Source organism: Microtus oregoni, unplaced genomic scaffold (assembly GCF_018167655.1).
Source record: "Microtus oregoni isolate MIOR12 unplaced genomic scaffold, Mior012 000049F_ref0000343, whole genome shotgun sequence".
NCBI classification, from domain to species: domain Eukaryota; kingdom Metazoa; phylum Chordata; class Mammalia; order Rodentia; family Cricetidae; genus Microtus; species Microtus oregoni.
Genome location: NW_024543223.1, coordinates 8,211,580 through 8,228,391, shown reverse-complemented (window position 1 = coordinate 8,228,391; position 16,812 = coordinate 8,211,580). Strand labels below are relative to the sequence as shown.

General features: G+C 48.7%; 1 protein-coding gene across 1 annotated transcript in view; it reads left to right on the top strand.

Moving 5' to 3' along the window:
* Positions 1 to 16,812, top strand: part of Slc2a9 (solute carrier family 2 member 9) — a 119,940-nt gene that overhangs the window by 40,595 nt on the left and 62,533 nt on the right. The window contains exon 6 of the mRNA XM_041636279.1: positions 15,599 to 15,731. Coding sequence (XP_041492213.1) covers positions 15,599 to 15,731 — 133 coding nt within the window. The remainder of the gene's footprint in view (positions 1 to 15,598; positions 15,732 to 16,812) is intronic.

Genomic DNA, 16,812 nt, shown 5'->3' with positions numbered 1-16,812 from the left:
AAATATCTGATATGCGACCCCAAGTGAGTCACGACCCACAGGTTGAGAACCACTGGGCTCAGTAAGCATCTTGGGTTTGGGTTTATTTGTTGTATTTTTTTCATGTGCACACTCTGTGAAGGTGGCAATTGGGCTTTTGATGAAGGAAAGAACATCAGACAAAAGTTTTTTTTTTTTCATTTCCTCTGGGGTTTTGTGAGTGGGAGCCACGGGCATTTTCCCAGGTGTGCGGATTTCATTCTTTTATTTTAATCCTGTTTCTCATTTACCTTCAAAGCTGGAGACATCTAAGCTTTGAAAAACTCGGGTGGGTTCTTTGAAACACAAAGGAAAGAGGAAGTGGTGAGAGTCACTTTTGGACTGGGATGGCAGAAGACAGAGAGTGATCCTGGTCCAATTGATGCCATAAATTTCACCAGACGTGTAAAACCAGGGGTGGTGGGACGTTTCTGTGACAGTTTTTGCTTCTGAGGGACATGTTAAAAGGCATATTAATGAAGTATTTCTCTAACAAAGATAAAAAGAAGGAACTTGGATGGAGACCATGGGCAAGAATATAGGACAGGAGGTGTGGACACACTTGTTCAGCTGCTGTGGCCGAGGCATCAGGCTGGGCAAGTGCAAGCTCAGAGCTGGCCTCTTCTTCCAGGCAGGGATGCCAACCACGCACTTCATATCCAAGTTGTTCCAGCACAGAGCTGTGCCCTTCATGCTGGCAGGGCAAGCTCTTTTTCTACCCAACCATCTCCCTCGCTGTGCCTGTTTGAATACTTGACTCTCAGAATACCGTATAAAACCCACCCACACGTGCTTTTCCTCCCCACTTTTAGTTCAGTTTCTCTAAGGTACCTATTATGTCAAACACCCCTTCCCCGTTCATGTTTGCGGTGCCCGTAGACACATATCAAGTTAGCATGTGCCCATCATGTCCCTGGGGCCTCCACGTTCTCTGGCCTACCCTGAAAGGTTTAAATAGTGTGTGTCTTTGTGTCCAGCACAGTCCCCTCTGCCTCTACTGTCAAAGCTGGAATCTTTCCTTTGCTCATTATCCCCAGAGACCCACAGGACCATTCTCATCTCAAATAAAACCGCTAGTAGGCTGAGGTTGGTTCCTGTTTTTCTGCTGAGAAGAATGTTACCCTACTCATTTTGGTGCTCCTTTATATTTACTTGGTTGTAGTGACAGGAGTGCTGTATTCCATTTCTTTTTATTATTGCCATTATTATTTATAGCTGTAGCTCCCTGCCTCTCCCCTCCCCCTCAGCCTTCTCCCAGGTCCCCATGCTTCCATTTTACTCAGGAGATCTTGTCTTTTTCTACTTCCCTGGATGCAGGGTTTTGAGCCTTACACAAGCTAGGCCACTCACTGATCCCCAGCCCTGCTGCTGCATTCTTTACCAAGAAAACAGATGCTGCGACTGTGTATCGACTCCTAGGCTATTCTGTTTTGTTGCTAGTAGAATTTCTTTTCTGCGTTTTGTTTTCCTGGTGATTGGCAGATTGGTATATGCTGATCTGGGACTCTTTTTCACTCCAGTAGTGTTTGTCACTTGCTTACCTAGATAGTTCAAACTGATGGCTGTTGATGGCATCCTCAGGACCTTGGTCTCCCCTTCCTTGCTAGCAGCCATCATCATCACTTCCCCCGAGTGACATCCATGACTGGTTGTGGTCTCAAGATACTGCCACTGCCACTTGGCACAGTGGGAGTCGGTGGAGAGTTTTATTAGAAACAACTATCATGTTTCCCTTTTTCTATTTAAAGATTTGTTTATTTTTATTTTCTGAGAATGAATGAGGACTTGCATGCATGTTTGTGCACCACTGGGTGTGTTGCCTGCAGAGGCCAGCAGAGGGCATCAGATCCCCTAGAACGGGAGTTACAGATGGTTGGGAGTTATTGTGTGGGTTCTGGGAACAGAGCCCAGGTCCTCAGCCAGATAGGAAATGTTTAAAGCCCTAAGGCAAATTCTTCAGTCCCAATGATTATCTTAATTTTTTCCCAAATTGCTGACAATTTTTTTTTTTTGAAAGAACGAACCACCTCTTGGCACATCCCTTTCGCTGTCTTCCCTCTGTGACATTTTGGAAGATAGATTTGACAGTGTTATTTCTAGAACTTTTAATTTGCCACGTTCTCAAGAGACACTTTCCTAAATAATTTGTCATTTTGATTGCAGTTAAGTCAAACTACTCAGAATCTTCAATCCCACATAGCTCCAATTTTCTCATTGCTATTCATCATGTTCTCTTTTGTTTATAAAAACTAATGTATGTGTGCTTTCCTTTGGGGAAACATGAAGGTTGATTCTGAGGTCATTTTGTGATGACCACAAAAACAAACACTCTGTGTTTGCTTAAGAAGTAGAACTCCTTCTAGTGCTATAAATGCAGTCCCGACATGGAAAGTGTTTATAAAAGACCTTAAATCAAAACAATTACCCATGACATTAGAAAGCAGAGACCATGCACTCCACTGTCACAGAAAGAGTGACCTTCTGGGGAAGGGACCCAGGCAGTCACCACACCACAACTAAGTATCTCTTGCCAGCCAGCCCCAGGCTGTATCCAGTCACTACCGTGCAGAGGAGATTTGGATAAGCTGGTGAACATCGAAGAGAATGTTTCCTAGCTACACAATAGGTTTAATAGTGGTGTCTCTCCCATGCTTGTTCCACATGCCATAGAATACACAGCAGGCTCTTGGAGCAGACATGCAACTGGTATAAAGTTGGTGCAGACATGCAGCTGGTACGAATGTGGTGCAGACATGAAGCTGGAATGAAGTTGGTGCAGATATACAGTTGGTATGAAGTTGGTGCAGACATGCAGCTGGTATAATGTTGGTGCAGACATGAAGCTGGAATGAAGTTGGTGCAGACATGTGGGTGGTATGAAGTTGGTGCAGACATGCAGCTGGAATAAAGTTAGTGCAGACATGCAGCTGGAATAAAGTTGGTGCAGACATGTGGGTGGTATGAAGTTGGTGCAGACATGCAGCTGTATAAAGTTAGTGCAGACATGCAGCTGTATAAAGTTGGTGCAGACATGCAGCTGTATAAAGTTGGTGCAGACATGCAGCTGTATAAAGTTGGTGTTAGCCACCATTCAACTCATGCTCAACACTAAGAATGAGAGTTTCATTTCTGTCCAGGTTGAAAGCTCAGTCTTGGACTGAGGCTTGACTCCAGTGCCTATGGAACTGAGGCTGTGACCTGAGCTTCCCGGCTTCAAGCCCACATCTGTGCAGTAGGACCTCTGGTCCCCTGTGGAGAGATCAGGAAGGGCACCCCAGAGCCCAGAGCCCTGAGGGGTCAGTCCCTCTTGGTCTGTATTTATCTCAAGCGCGCTCCACTCCAGGGGTATGAAAGTTCTTGTTTACAATGAACTTCCTGACTTAGCACCCAACCGACTTCTCTGAAATTCAGGAAGGAGAGTTTTTTGCTTTTGTCAAGAGAATATTCATCTGGGAGAATATATTTCAAGCATTTGCACCCGGAAGAAGTGTCGTCACTCACCCTGACTTGAAAGTGACACCTTTCATCATTGAAGGAGGATTCTCATGTGGGTACCACCTTGATGGCTTCTATAGCCCAAGAAAACACCAGGTTGTTTGAGAGCAGACACAAGATGAACACCTTTGTATTCTCATTCTCTGTGTCTCCATCTTCTTCTGCCTCCTTCCTTCCTTCCTTTTTTTCTGTGTGTGTGTGTGTGTTTGTACATATGTGTATACATCTGTTTGTGTGCATCTTGGGTCCATACGTGTGTATGTTCTTGTGGTGGACAAAAAAACGACTTAGTTGTCATTCCTCAGGCAATTTCCACCTTTTTATTTTGAGGCAGTGTCTCTCATTGGCCTGGGACTCATTAAGCATGCCAGAATGAGGCCCGAAAGCCCCAAGAATCCACCCATCTACCACACTGCAGCATGCCTAGGAGACCGTGCTTATAAGACAAGCATGCCTCTGACCCACCTTGTATTCCTAATGTTACACCGAAGTCTAAACACCATCACCAAAAGACATCCAGTCCTCTTTAGACATACATGCTTTCTACACAAGATGGCAGCTGCATGGTTTCCCCCATAACAAGGTTTGGATTTCCCAGGAGGGTGACATGGAAGATTTGGTGACCCATCTCCCATCTCCCCTTCCCATTTCAGTCACCCTCCTTCCCCCAGAACAGCTAAGCCAGGGGACATAAAGTTGAAATACCCCAAACTTCCATCCCCAGGTCATCCCTGAGCCCCTCCCAGAATGTGCTTCCATGCTTCTCCCGCTTCCTTTCATTTCCTTTAATTGCTTGGTCCTTCAAGGGTCTAGGGCAAGGCCCTCCTTAAGGTGCCTTCTATCCTTCCAGGCACTAGAGTTAGCTTTTTCCACACAAGACTCCTTCCTCCACCTCTCTCTATTTCATGTTCTAGTCAATCGGTTGTTCACCTGTTATTAATTACTTCCTGGAACACAAGATCAAAAGTCTCCTCTTTGTTATGTCCAAATGCAGAGTCTACCCACCCCCCTCGTGGAGGACGGAAGGTACCCTTTTGACCTTTGACCTTAAACCTTCTAGTGCTTCTAAGAATCTAACAGGACCCCACAGTAGTGGCTTGAATGACAATGGTCTCCATAGACTCATATATTTGAATCCTTGGTCCCCAGTTAGTGGAACTGTTTGGGAAAGATTAGGAGATGTGCTTTTATTGGACTAGGGGTGAGCTTTGAGATTTCAAAAGCCCGTGACATTCCCAGTTAGCTCTTTCTCCCTGCCTCACAATTGTTATCTAAACATGGAATCCCTCAGCTTCCGCCACAGTGCCGTGTCTGCCTGCCTTCTGCCATGCTCCCCACCATGATGGTCATGGGCTCACCTCTGAAACAGTAAGCGAGCTCCCAATTAAATGCTTTCTTTCATAAGTTGCCTTGGTCATGTTGTACCTTCAAAGTAACGGAGCAGAAACTAAGGCATTCGCCCCATGCTTATTTATGGGCTGGGAGGAGCATAGACGAGACTCCTGCTGGCCTTCAAGCACTCATGGTGTCTGGCTAGGGTGAACCACCTCTCCAGACTTCCAGGTCTATGTACATCAAAAACAGTCTCCATTTTGATTTAGCTCCAAGGCTCCTGGCCCCTTGAACTTTTGATGTGGTGATTCATCCCTCCAGTGGGGGCACTTTACCTCCAGAGTCAGTCCAGCAATACCAGCTCTAGCTGCAAGCAAGAGAGCAAAGGAAGCAGAAATAAATTTAACAGTTTTTGAAGTCGTGTCAAATGGAATTGTAAAGAAGGCCTTTGAGGCTCGTCTGAGCCTAGCTATCTTCTCTCTGAAGGGCCACGGGGGAAATGATTAGTAAGGTTGCCCTCTGAGGACATGCTGTGAGCGGGAGTAGGAAGGGAGGTGATTCTGGAGGTGAGTCACACGCCCCTGAGGACTGTGCCTCCACTCCCTGGCTAAACCGCCTACTGCATTGCTTTCTCCAGCAAATACTGTCTTCCAAGTGCTGCTATTTCCAAGCTGAACCAGGGCCCCTGAGCTTGCTGTCTAAGCAGCTCCCATCACCCCCTGGAATGGGTCCGGGGACCATGGCAGGTGCCTAGCATCCATGAACCTCACCTCCCATAGACTTACACACTTGTAATTACCTGGGCTTCTTAGTACACTGGTACCCCAAAGGGAGGAGTCAGGGAAAGCTTTTACAGGCAGGACACTCACAAGTGTAGGAGCACAGAGGAGTGGCCTGAAGGACAAGTGTGCCCTATATGGCTTTAAGGAAACCTAGGGGTGGAAGAGCTATGGGGAACACATGGAATGGAAATCTTTCTAGAGACGTTGGCATCTGCACTGTAGTGTGAGGGACAGTCACCCAAGTGGGAGGGAAGGGAAACACAGGTCCAAGGAGAGGGAACCAAAAGCCCGTGCAAGAACAAAGAAATCAAGAGAGAGTCTAACATGTTTGAAAACCGAGAATGCTGCAATAATCCCGCCTAGGACACGATGCCAGGCGAAGGGATGGGCAGCCAGCTGCTCCCACGTGCGATAGCCCTGTGGGAAGTGAGCTGACTTGGATGTCAGGAAGTGCTGTGACCTGGACAAGCTAGACAAGTGACTTCAGCTCTCTGAGGCTCAGCGTCTGTGTCTGTAAAATGGGAATGACCTAACTCCATGGAGCCACTGTCACCATGAGAGACACCGTGTATGTTGTGTTCAGCCTTGGGGTCTAGAGACGACAGCCATCATGCCAAGCACACGGCTGTGTCCCCTAAATGAAGACTTATTCCCTGCTGCATTCAGAAGCCCCTGACGTGGGGTCCAAGGTTGAGTTCTGATCTGTTCTCACCTCCAGCACCACCCCACTTCCTCTCCCTCCCTAGACTAGCCCCACCTCCCAGTCTCACACTACTCCAGCACCCCCCCCCCCCCGGGGAATCCTCCTTGCTCCCTCCTCTACATCTCCACCACCCGCTTTAAGGAAGACCCAACTCAAACGGCAGAAAGGAGCAGTTTCCCTGGCCCTCTGAAAGGAATGGAGGTGTATGTTTGAGCCCAGTAGGGTTTCCAGTAAAGCTTTCCTTAGCCACAGAGTGCTCGGATCAACTGGGGCGCTTCTGCAGGAGGGTTATCCTGGAGATGCCCTGCCTTCTTGTCCCCTTCCAACTGCATCTTGACTGTCTAAGGGTTTCTATTGTTTGGTAAACAGCAGGACTATAGACACCCTGGGGAGGAAAGGGTTAATTTCAGCTCACACGCCTGATCACAGTCCATCATCCAGGGGAGTCAGGTAGAAACCCGGAAACAGGAACCTGGAGGTAGGCACAGAAGCAGGAGCCATGATGAGGGTGCTGCTTACTGGCTTGCTCAGCCTGCTTCATTAGAGCACCCAGCTCAGGGCTGGTACTACCCGTAATGGGCTGGAGCCACGCACATTAACCACTCATTAAGAAAATGCAGGCTTCCCTACAGCCCAGTCTTATGGGGACAGTTTCTCAATTGAGGTTCTGTCCTCTCGGATGACTCTTATCTTGTGTCAAGTTGACATAAGACTATCCAGTACAGGCATTTTGAACAAAGACTATTTTAGTAAGTTGTGCTGTCCTATCTCCCCCACTTGCTACCCTTAGCCTGCCTGCTCCAGTAACCTGCTATGGGTTTCTTTTCTGCTTCCATGTCCTATATGTGCCCTTTGCCCACACCTCACCCCTCCTCGAACATTCTGTACTGTGATGCTCTTAGTTTTAATTGCTGAGGCCCTTTCCTCTGTGCCTTCGCCTTTCCATGACATCCCACGCTTGCTTCCTCACACTGGAGTGGAGTCCCCCTGCATTGTGTCTCTTTGCTACCGAGTTCTTTATCTTTCCTTCTGCCTCTTTCCTCTGTGCTAGAGGCTCTTCCCAAATACCTGCTGCTTTCCTTCATATTTAAAAAGGAACTAAGCAGATCCTGGTGCAAGTTGGGCCCCACACACATGGCCTGAGAATGTACACAGAATTTCTATGGTTACTGCACCCACATTAGCAAGCATTTGCCTTTTCTACTTTTTTTTTTTTCTCCAAAGGTCAGTTTCTCTTACCAGAGCCAAAGATGCCTATCTTGGGACCTAGGCCCACCACAGGTGACAGGGGCTCTGGGCTTTATGTTCCTGTTGTCATCCTCATGCTTTGCTGCGGGGCCTGGTCTGCCCATAGCTGTGATCACCACGTGTCCACGGATCCAGCAAATGGCACTTCTGTGAGGCACGGCAGTGGTCGGTGTAGAAGACGTGGGGCTTGATGGTCTTCTCCCAGTCTCTCTTCGCAATGCGGAGCCTTGCCTTGCCTTGGGTAGTCATTGTCTGGTGTTGAGCCATTAGGAGTCTCTAGGATGAGAGCCTTGCATCCTTCTGGGTACCCCACAGATGCTCAAGTCCTCTACCCCCATTTTGTTTTGCCCTCTTCAACACTGGGCTGAAAATCTCATTGCACATTTGTCACCAGGGCAACCTCTCACCCCTACGGTCACTATGCCTGTCAATGCCAACATCACCATGTTTAGGAATCAAAGATAAACAAGCACAGACTATCTACCTTGTTTGTTGGGAAGTTTCCCCTTTTTCTGTAAGCCTCTACTATTGCAATATCCAGTGACACCCTGAAAACCTCAAACCAATGGATTTTAAAATAGTCAAATTATAAAATGCTAGACTAGAGAACACCCTCAGGAAAGCTTGAAGCATCCACCCTTAAATGAGGAACTGAGGCTTCCATGGCTCCCAGCTGCACTTGAATGCCCCTGGTGATGTTCTTTCACCAGTGGTTTGCAGGAGGAGGTTGCTGTAGATCACAGCGCCTTGTGGCCCTCTCACAGCATCTTGATCCAAGCTGCACCTCAGGCCTCTTGAATCTGCATCTCCAGAGGCTGTGAATGGCTAGCACTGGCCCAGTTTGGTGATCATTGAGAGACTAAGTCAGGATCCAGACATTTCCTATTTTTATTGATCAGGCTTTGTGGACAAGCCTGGCTGTGTAAGCAACAAGCAAGACCAATCTAGTCCCTGCTGCCTATGCTCACGGGAGCATTTGAGCCTGTAGAGTGGCCACTGGTCCAGCCAAGGTGACTGCTGTGCCCTGATGAGGGGAAGAGACAGAAAGAGGCCTCTCCTTGTTCAGCCATGTCTTTATTCCTCATCAGCCAGCATGCACCAATAACTCCTCAATGACTGGGGTCAACTGCAGCCCTGGGGACAGTCTGGTTAGCGTGAGAGGACAGGGATGTGCAGGCAAAGTCCTGCTAGGTAGCACTTTGCGGCAGTGGAAGTAAGGATACTTCTGTCCCTGAGAAGACAAGGCTTTAAGCAGGTTTCTCAAGAAGTAGCTACACTTGAGTCCTGTCTGCACAAGGGGCTGTTGAGGTGTGTAGTGGCGGCAATGACAGTCTTTGACTGAGTGTGGCTGGGAGCCAGCTGCCAGGCTGAGCTCTGCGCATGCGTTCTCCTGAAGCCTCCTGATAGCCTGTACTGTAACCTGGCCTATGGTGGCTACATCAGCTTGTCAAGTAGTAGTGTGTGACCGAACTGTCCCTCTCTGGACTTTGACTACTGGCCTTGGACTTAGTGTTAGGAAAGTGTGACAACCAGAGCTTGTCTCTTTTGTCAGCTTCCTGGACAGGCAATATCAGTGCTGACCTGAATCCCCAGAAGACAGACTCTTAGAGCATTGTAGAAAGTTGGTCCTAGAAGATAAAGACTACAAGCCTGTGGTTCCAGGACTCTCCTTTATTCACTGGTTTAGTGTGCACACCTGTGTGGTGTGCCTGTGTGGTGTGCGCGCGCGCGCGCGCGCGCGTGTGTGTGTGTGTGTGTGTGTGTGTGTGTGTTGCAGCTCTGTGGACCAAGAGCATATGGGGAGCTGGAAAGCCAAAGGCAGAGATTCCATGATAAATGCTAGAGGCACAAGGCAGACCCTCCTGTCCTTTCTGAGCATGTCTGTTGATAAAGGAATGACATCATGACTGAGTTACGGGATTGGGTGCCCTGAGAGCAAAGTGTGCGCACAGGCATTGAGGATGTAAAGTGTCACTGGGGTGCGGGGTGGGGGTGCCATGTCCATTCACCAGGTGTTTTGAGGAGATCATGATGGAGGGAAGTAAAAACTAGGGGTGCACGAAGCAGACCACCAGTAACCTGACTGAATCCTGGGGATAACCAGCACTGGGTGATGGGTCTCCAGGCTCTGTCCCTAAGGATATCCACAGTGAGCTGGTGGGGCAGGGCACACGTCTCAGGGAGTTAAAGGCATGACAGACGGGTAGATGGCAAAACCATAGTATCGGATAAGCCATTTAATTTAGCAGGGAAACTGAGGCAGGTGCTCATTTCAGAATTGCTAGGTTAGTGAGGGCTGTCTGAAACATGGGAACACACAAAGGAGATTTTCAGGATTCTTAGACTGGGGTGTCACCCTGCAGCAAAGGGCTCAGAGGTCAGGGCTCCAAATAGCTAGACAGAAACCCTGGGTGGGGAGAGAAAGAGAATTGAGGAGGGCAAGGCCCCTCTGGGTGGGGTGTCTATTCTTTAATTCCTAGGCTCATACCCAGACTTGAGATGTGTTCCATACACCCAACTCAGATGCCACAGTATCTGGGCCTTGGAGACAGCAGATGTGACCTTATACCAGCTCTTAAGTTAGTGTGGATCATATAGGTTGACTGAGGTCCCCAGCAAGGGTGTGAGGAGAGGACCAACATTGAATGGCTGTTAGCCTTGTATCAGGTCCGTGCTAGGAAATTCTCTCACGCTCGCAGTAACCTACAGAGGGAGCATTATCGGCTCTATTCATTTTCTAGCTGAAGAAACGAATCCAACAAAGAGCAAGCTCAAGGCCCCGTAGCTAGGAGCAGAAAAATCAGAATGCGAACGTGGATCTAATTTCACAGTTGATGTCCTTCCTCTGACCTTGGGCTCCTGTATCCCCAAATGACATCCGAAGTTACTAAGGCGAGATCCCATCCATACAGCGTGTCTATACACATCTTTGTCCCTGTGCGACCCGCTGCATTCACAAGCCTTCCATCCCGAGTTCTGTTTAGAGGCTGCTGATCCGTGAGGGATGAAGAGGCACATGGCAGACAAAGGGAACAATGAGACTCAGAAGTCAGGGTGATTCAAGTGGAAAGCAGAAGGCTGACGAAGGATTTTAATCATAGGTTTCAACTCCAAGGAGCGTGGCTCTGAGAACAGCAGGTAGTTAACTCTTTAGGAATCAGAAGAGAAGAGAATTGTACAAATATATAGTCAGGGAATTTGGGAGTGCCTTAGCAAGGTACTGCTACATTATGACATTTTTGAGCCTGTGGACAACAGAGGTTAAGGGCACAGAGCTTATGACCTCCTGCCCAGGTTCAGTACCACTCCCCCACCCCACACAGAACTATTTATAAGGAATGCAATTGTCAATGGAGTAAAAAGAAATTCTTGTTGCTTTGGTTTCCTCAGCTGAGAATCAGGAGCCCTAGCAGGGGTGCCAAAGACAGTAAATTTGTACAAACTCAACAATGTCCCATCTAATAGGCTGGCCAGGGACAGTTCAAAGGGTTAAGTAGCCTTCAAAACCAGTGTGGGATTTTGACTCTCTTTCAAATAGGAGCAGAATAAAGTTGGTTTATGGGTAACTTTTGCTGTGGGACTTCCCAGAAGCCTCAGGTTCCTTATCTATAAGAAGGCAGTAATGGAGGTTGCTCTTTGCTATGAGGTCGCTTGAGAACCAAACAAGGCACAAGACAGGAAAATCGTTCTGAAAACAGGAAATGGTGGTAGGAACCGGAAAGGGAAGGAGCATTGTATGTATAGGAGTATGGGGCCCCACAGGGGGCACAGTGAGGGTGGTGTCCTTAGATTGTCTGTCTTGCCATTATTTGTAACAGAGGGAAATGGGATGATAATATAACTTGTACAAGAATCCCTCTCAATGTAGAAAGAGAATCAGACCATTAATACACATTGAAAATATTTAGAATATAACATATGATTGTAAGGAATGCAGATGTGATGTTTTAGAAGCTGGAACGGACTCTTGGGGACAGATTTGGAGGTGGTGAAAGACTGCCATTCATTCCACACTTAGGTAGCCATGTTCTAACCCAGGGCACTAGGAAGCTGTGGCCATCGGGGCCCTTCCTTGAGAAGTGGCTAAAGGAGGGAGACGTAAGGTCACTGGGGTTCTGTAGTCATTGCTGACAGAGCCATTTGCCTTCTGAATCTCAGTTCCTGTACACTCTAGGTCACCCCTGTGTGCAACAGAGTCACTTGGTCAAGGTGGCCCCAGCTTTGCACATGAAGTCAGCCTCACAGAATGGCTGTTATTTGCTCCTGTCTCTTCCCTTCTCCACCCCATCGTGCTGTGGTGAGCACTGGAGTTGAGTGTGAGTGCTTGCTGCTGAACTCTGCTCAGGGGGCTGATTTAGCCTCAGAGAACCACCACTCAAATTCCCTAGCTAGCTCGTAGCTGCCAGGCCTGAGAGAGCTGCCACTCTGCTTAAAAAGGGAAGAACCCATGTTGGGGTCAGAAGAGTTAACCAATCATCCAGCGAGTCCCCCAGCTTCTCGGGGGATGTCACGTGCATTCCCTGACCTTTCAGGGCTCAGATTTCTGTCCTATAAACCTGAAACCATAGGAATGCTGCAAAGGGAAATACATTACTGGAAAGTCTCGGCCCTTTAAGGAAAGGCTTAAATTTAAAAAGAAATACTTCAAGAATGGCTGGGGGTTGGGGGGTCATCTCTAGTGACTGCATCGATGGTCTTGTCACCACTTACCTCACCCAACAGTCTTCCAGACCTGCTGAACATCTGCCAGGCTTTCAAGCACTGGCAGATGTGTCAAGATACAAGACTAGGGATGCTTCTCAAGAAATGCAGTCCACTGGGAGAAAGAACACTGGAAGACAAAATAATGCTGTTTTTCATAGAGCTACACAGAGAACTCAGCCTACTCCCATAAACATCAGCCTTCTTTAATCAGACCAAGAGTATGGAGAAATATGAACAGCATCCTGTTGCATCTCCAAGGAGCCTTGGAGGTGGTCAGGGTCTCTACATGTTACCCCCATAAGCAATCAAAGCTGCTCTGGCCAGTGGCCGATGTGGCCTGGCCACTTTCAGCCCTCCTACTTCATTCCTCTGGGATCCCTGCACGCTTAAATTAAGAATTTGACTCTATAAGATCCACAGTGCCTACTCTGCTTTAAAATGTTTGCTGTTTTTTAGTAGTCCAGTCCATAAGAGCTTTGTAGCAAGGGTCAAAGTCTTTGACAGTCTGGGAGAAGTAGGCTAGAAGTCTAGCTTTGAAGCCCGAGGGCTTAGAGTTGAAAGAGCGGGACACAGCTAGGAGATTCACAAACTTTCCCCAAAAGAAAGTTAGGCATCGTCCTAGTCAACAAGGTAATCCACACCTGTCCTCATGAGAACAGTGGGTACCAGGACCCTGACCCAAAGCCACTGAGCTGGAGCCCTGTGTCCCTTCCCATTATCTCAGATCTTGACTGGCCGCACAAAGACTCCTCTGAGGTGACTCCTGCGGCACCTTTGGGCCTCCCCAGGGGAGTCACGTAAGGTTGTCTGATTAATTAGCATACAGAGAAGCAGATGTACTTAGGGCATTTCATACATACCTTGTTTTGTGTGATTCCCCTTTCCACACTCCTATCCTGCATCTCCCTGCCGCCCCCACACCCTCTGTCCCCTATACTTCCTTCCCCTCTCATAAGTCATGTATTATTCCCCACTCACTACCTTCCCATAAAACCTATTTTTCCCTTCTTGTGGGACTCTTTCTAGTTTCTCAGTCTTAGCCCAGATTTCCTCCCACCCAGATCCACGGCTCAAATCTAGGGTGCACGAGAGAGAATGCAGTATTGATCTTCACATGGTTACCTTGAATTAAATGTTTTGAAAAACACTTCTAAAAACAGCCTGAAGCTGAGGCTAGCCTCCAGGAGTAGAAAAGGCAACCCTGAAACTGGTCAGTGTATTAGAGAAATCCATCCCCGCCCTCACGCTCATTTGTTTCTCGGTAGAAAGCAGGATCGGGTGCCACTGCAGAGGGACGTGCTGGGTTCTCGGCTCATGTGGGTATAATGCCAAGGAGCACCATAGACGGACAGTGCTCCATAAAGACAGAAGGTCAAATTCAGCTCATCTGGCTTGAGCTGCAAGCTTCTGGCTTGTGGCCTTGAGGGTCCTCCCAGGACATCTTAGGATGCTTGTCCATGACCATAATGACTGGAGTATAAACAAAGTCTTGAGTTGCCTGCTCAGGAGCAGGGACTCTTACCTCTCAGTGGGTCACCCTGCACCAGGCTGAAAGGCCTTCCTCGATTATGGTAGCTGTTACTGCTCCTTATCAGAATGCTCCTGGTGTGATATTTGCTTGTAACCCACGCATGTCCTCCCATATACCTCAAACCATCTTGAGACTCATTATAATACCTAATGTCATGCAAATGTCATGTAAATCGTTGCTTAGGGAATGATGACAGAGAAAGAGGTCTGCCTATGAATGTTCAACACAGATACATTCTTTCTCTGAATATTTCTGATCCTCGGTGGGTGGCATCTATGGTTACAGAATGTACAGGCAGAATGGACAGACCCTGCTCATTGTTTTCTACCACAGTTTAAAATTGTTAATTGAAATATATGCCAGTTTATACTAAAACCCCTGTGGTTTTTAGAACAGTCACAAATGGTACCAGCAGTACCCATCTACATTCAGAATCTTCCATGGTGCGTGAACAGAGCCCATCTGCGTCCCTCCACACTCCTCACCCACTCTTTTCTCTCTGACCTTCCACAGACTGCCTGACATCTCTCGTGCATGCTCCTCTAGTCACAAGCCTCCCCAAGCTGAAAAGCCCAGCTTTGCCTTGCCAGTCCTTCAAAGGGACATGCAAGGATTGTGCTGGCCTCTGAATAGGAGCAGGCACTAGCTTCAGCAAGGGGAGGAGGACTAGAGTCGCCTTGGAGATGAGGACTGAGCCAGCACTGGCCGAGTTCCCCAGTAGGCCCCCTCCAGCTTGCTCTGTGCTTCAGGGGTCCCTGCCGCGGCACCTTGGTAAAGTCTGGAACTCCCGTGGGCTCTCCTCCATCAGAGTTCCACAGAGGGCCTCAGAAAGGCTGACAGGGACATTGTCTCTCCTGAGAGCCATCACAGGTAGCAAGTGGCTGAGGACAAGCAGTCACATACGCCCAAGGGCTCTGAATAAGCCAGCAGACCTCTGCCCATCGTGGGAAGTCTTGTCTAGTTCCAGCGTGTCTCATCCTTTCCTGGACTATTTCCTTTTCCTGTCTTAGGAAACAAAACACGCTAAGGGCTCACCTTGGAGCCAAAGCCTTCACCCTCCCCATCGATGCTGCCTATGTGGCTTGCTCCTATGCAGGGCGCACGGTGGGAGCATATTTGTAAAACTGGGTGACAGACAGTGAAGAATGACACCTTGATGGGCACAAGAATCTATTCTCCACGCTGCATTTAAATTGCACTGGATGGGAGCCACTGCACACAGTAAATTGATGGCACGTGTTGGAGATGGCCATTTGTCTTTCCCTATCGTCTGGAAGGTGAAGATCCTCCACACATAAGGGCTCCTGAGACCATGCCATCCTTACTCCCCCCACCTTCATTGAAAATAGGAAGATGGTGGGCACTGCACAGGGGTCTCGGCCCAGTGTTCACACTCAAGCAAGTCTGTATCCATGCCCATGGCAACCTGGGAGGAGCCATGCTGGAGGAGTGGAGGGGATTCAAGGAGACCCCAGGTTGGCTGTGGTGGTCCAAGTGAGGGAAGCAGCCATCTCTGCCACTCCCTGAGTGGCTTGGCTGCCAGGATCTACTTTCTTTTCAGAGATGTGCTAGGTCATCATCTCATGGAGATGCCGAGGGCTCCACATCAACTCGGTGTGGAAGACGCTGTGTGCTCAAGGCCATTGTCTCATCTGCTCTGTTCGTCCCGTTAGCAGTGTGGACAGCTGAGCAGAGAGGCATCCCATGGAGTCCAAGCTGCTTAGTCTAATATCCCCAATAAATCAATCAAAGTCCTCCTCCATCAGCAGAGTCTTCTCCCTGCAGGAGAGCACCTGGCCATACCTGTTTGGAGTGATCGTTGTTCCTGCCTTGGTGCAGCTGGCAAGCCTGCCATTTCTCCCTGAGAGCCCACGCTACCTCCTCCTTGAAAAGGACGACGAGGCAGGAGCCATGAGAGGTGGGTCCTTTGCTTCCATCACACAGTGCTTGCCTATGCCTGGATCTCAGCAGGATGCTATGCTGAGGATCAGGAAGCCGGACAGGGAAAGCAGCAGATTCTTTGCAAGCACCATGGTGGGTGCTGTGGGACAGCCACTGTCTTTGCCTCCCCACCTGCAGACACTTGTCAGATAGCAGAGGCTCTGGAATGTGAAGACAGTGACTGAAGAGAGGCTAAGAGATCTGATTCCAGAAAGCAACTGGGCACTTTCAAACTGAAGAAAGGGTGTGGGAAGTGTCCTGGGAGAGGCCAAGGACGGGCTACTCTTCAGTGATGAGGGTGGAGTCATGGAGAGCCGTTCTCCACAGGCTATGTCTTTCTGAGATGAGCTGTCAGACACAGGTGGCTGAGACCACTTCTTCCCTGGAATCAATGAGTTAAAATGGAAGGTGTCTTGTTCTGTCCTCTCCTCTCCTCAGAAACAGTCACCACACCTGCTCCCATCGTCCACAGAGCTAGGACACAGTCAGAGAGCCCCTTGCCCATCTGTCTTCCTTTTAGAATAAGCATGCCCTTGTGCGCTTGTGTGGGTAGAGCACCCATGGTCCCCAAAGCCAGTCCATTCTTAGTCACGTGAATCAGGAAGTTCCTATGCTGGGCCTCACAGCAGAGTTCCTGCTCATGACCTTGTTCTGCTCTTACCAAGGACAGCACGTGCCCTACCTATACCTAGCCTCTGCCAAGAATGTTCCAACAGCTTCCAGTGACAGGGCTAGGTGAGGACAGAGCCCCCATGGTGGCTGACACTTAGCTACAGAGTGCACCTTGACACCTCCCTGTACAGAGTTTCCTGTACCCCAGGCCTCCCTTATCCAGAGACAGAGGCGAAAGGAAACAATCTTCCTCATGGGCTCTTGGTGGAAAAGTCACAATCCCAGACATCCTGCTTCACGTTTCTGGGTACAGAACAGTTCATTCTAAATTTAGATCACAGAACTCACACTGATGAAACCGACAGCAGGGGCTGCATGAGCAAGAGCCAAGAGTGCCTCCTGGCCCGGGACTCAGGATGCAAAATAGCATTGAGAAAGGGAGGAGG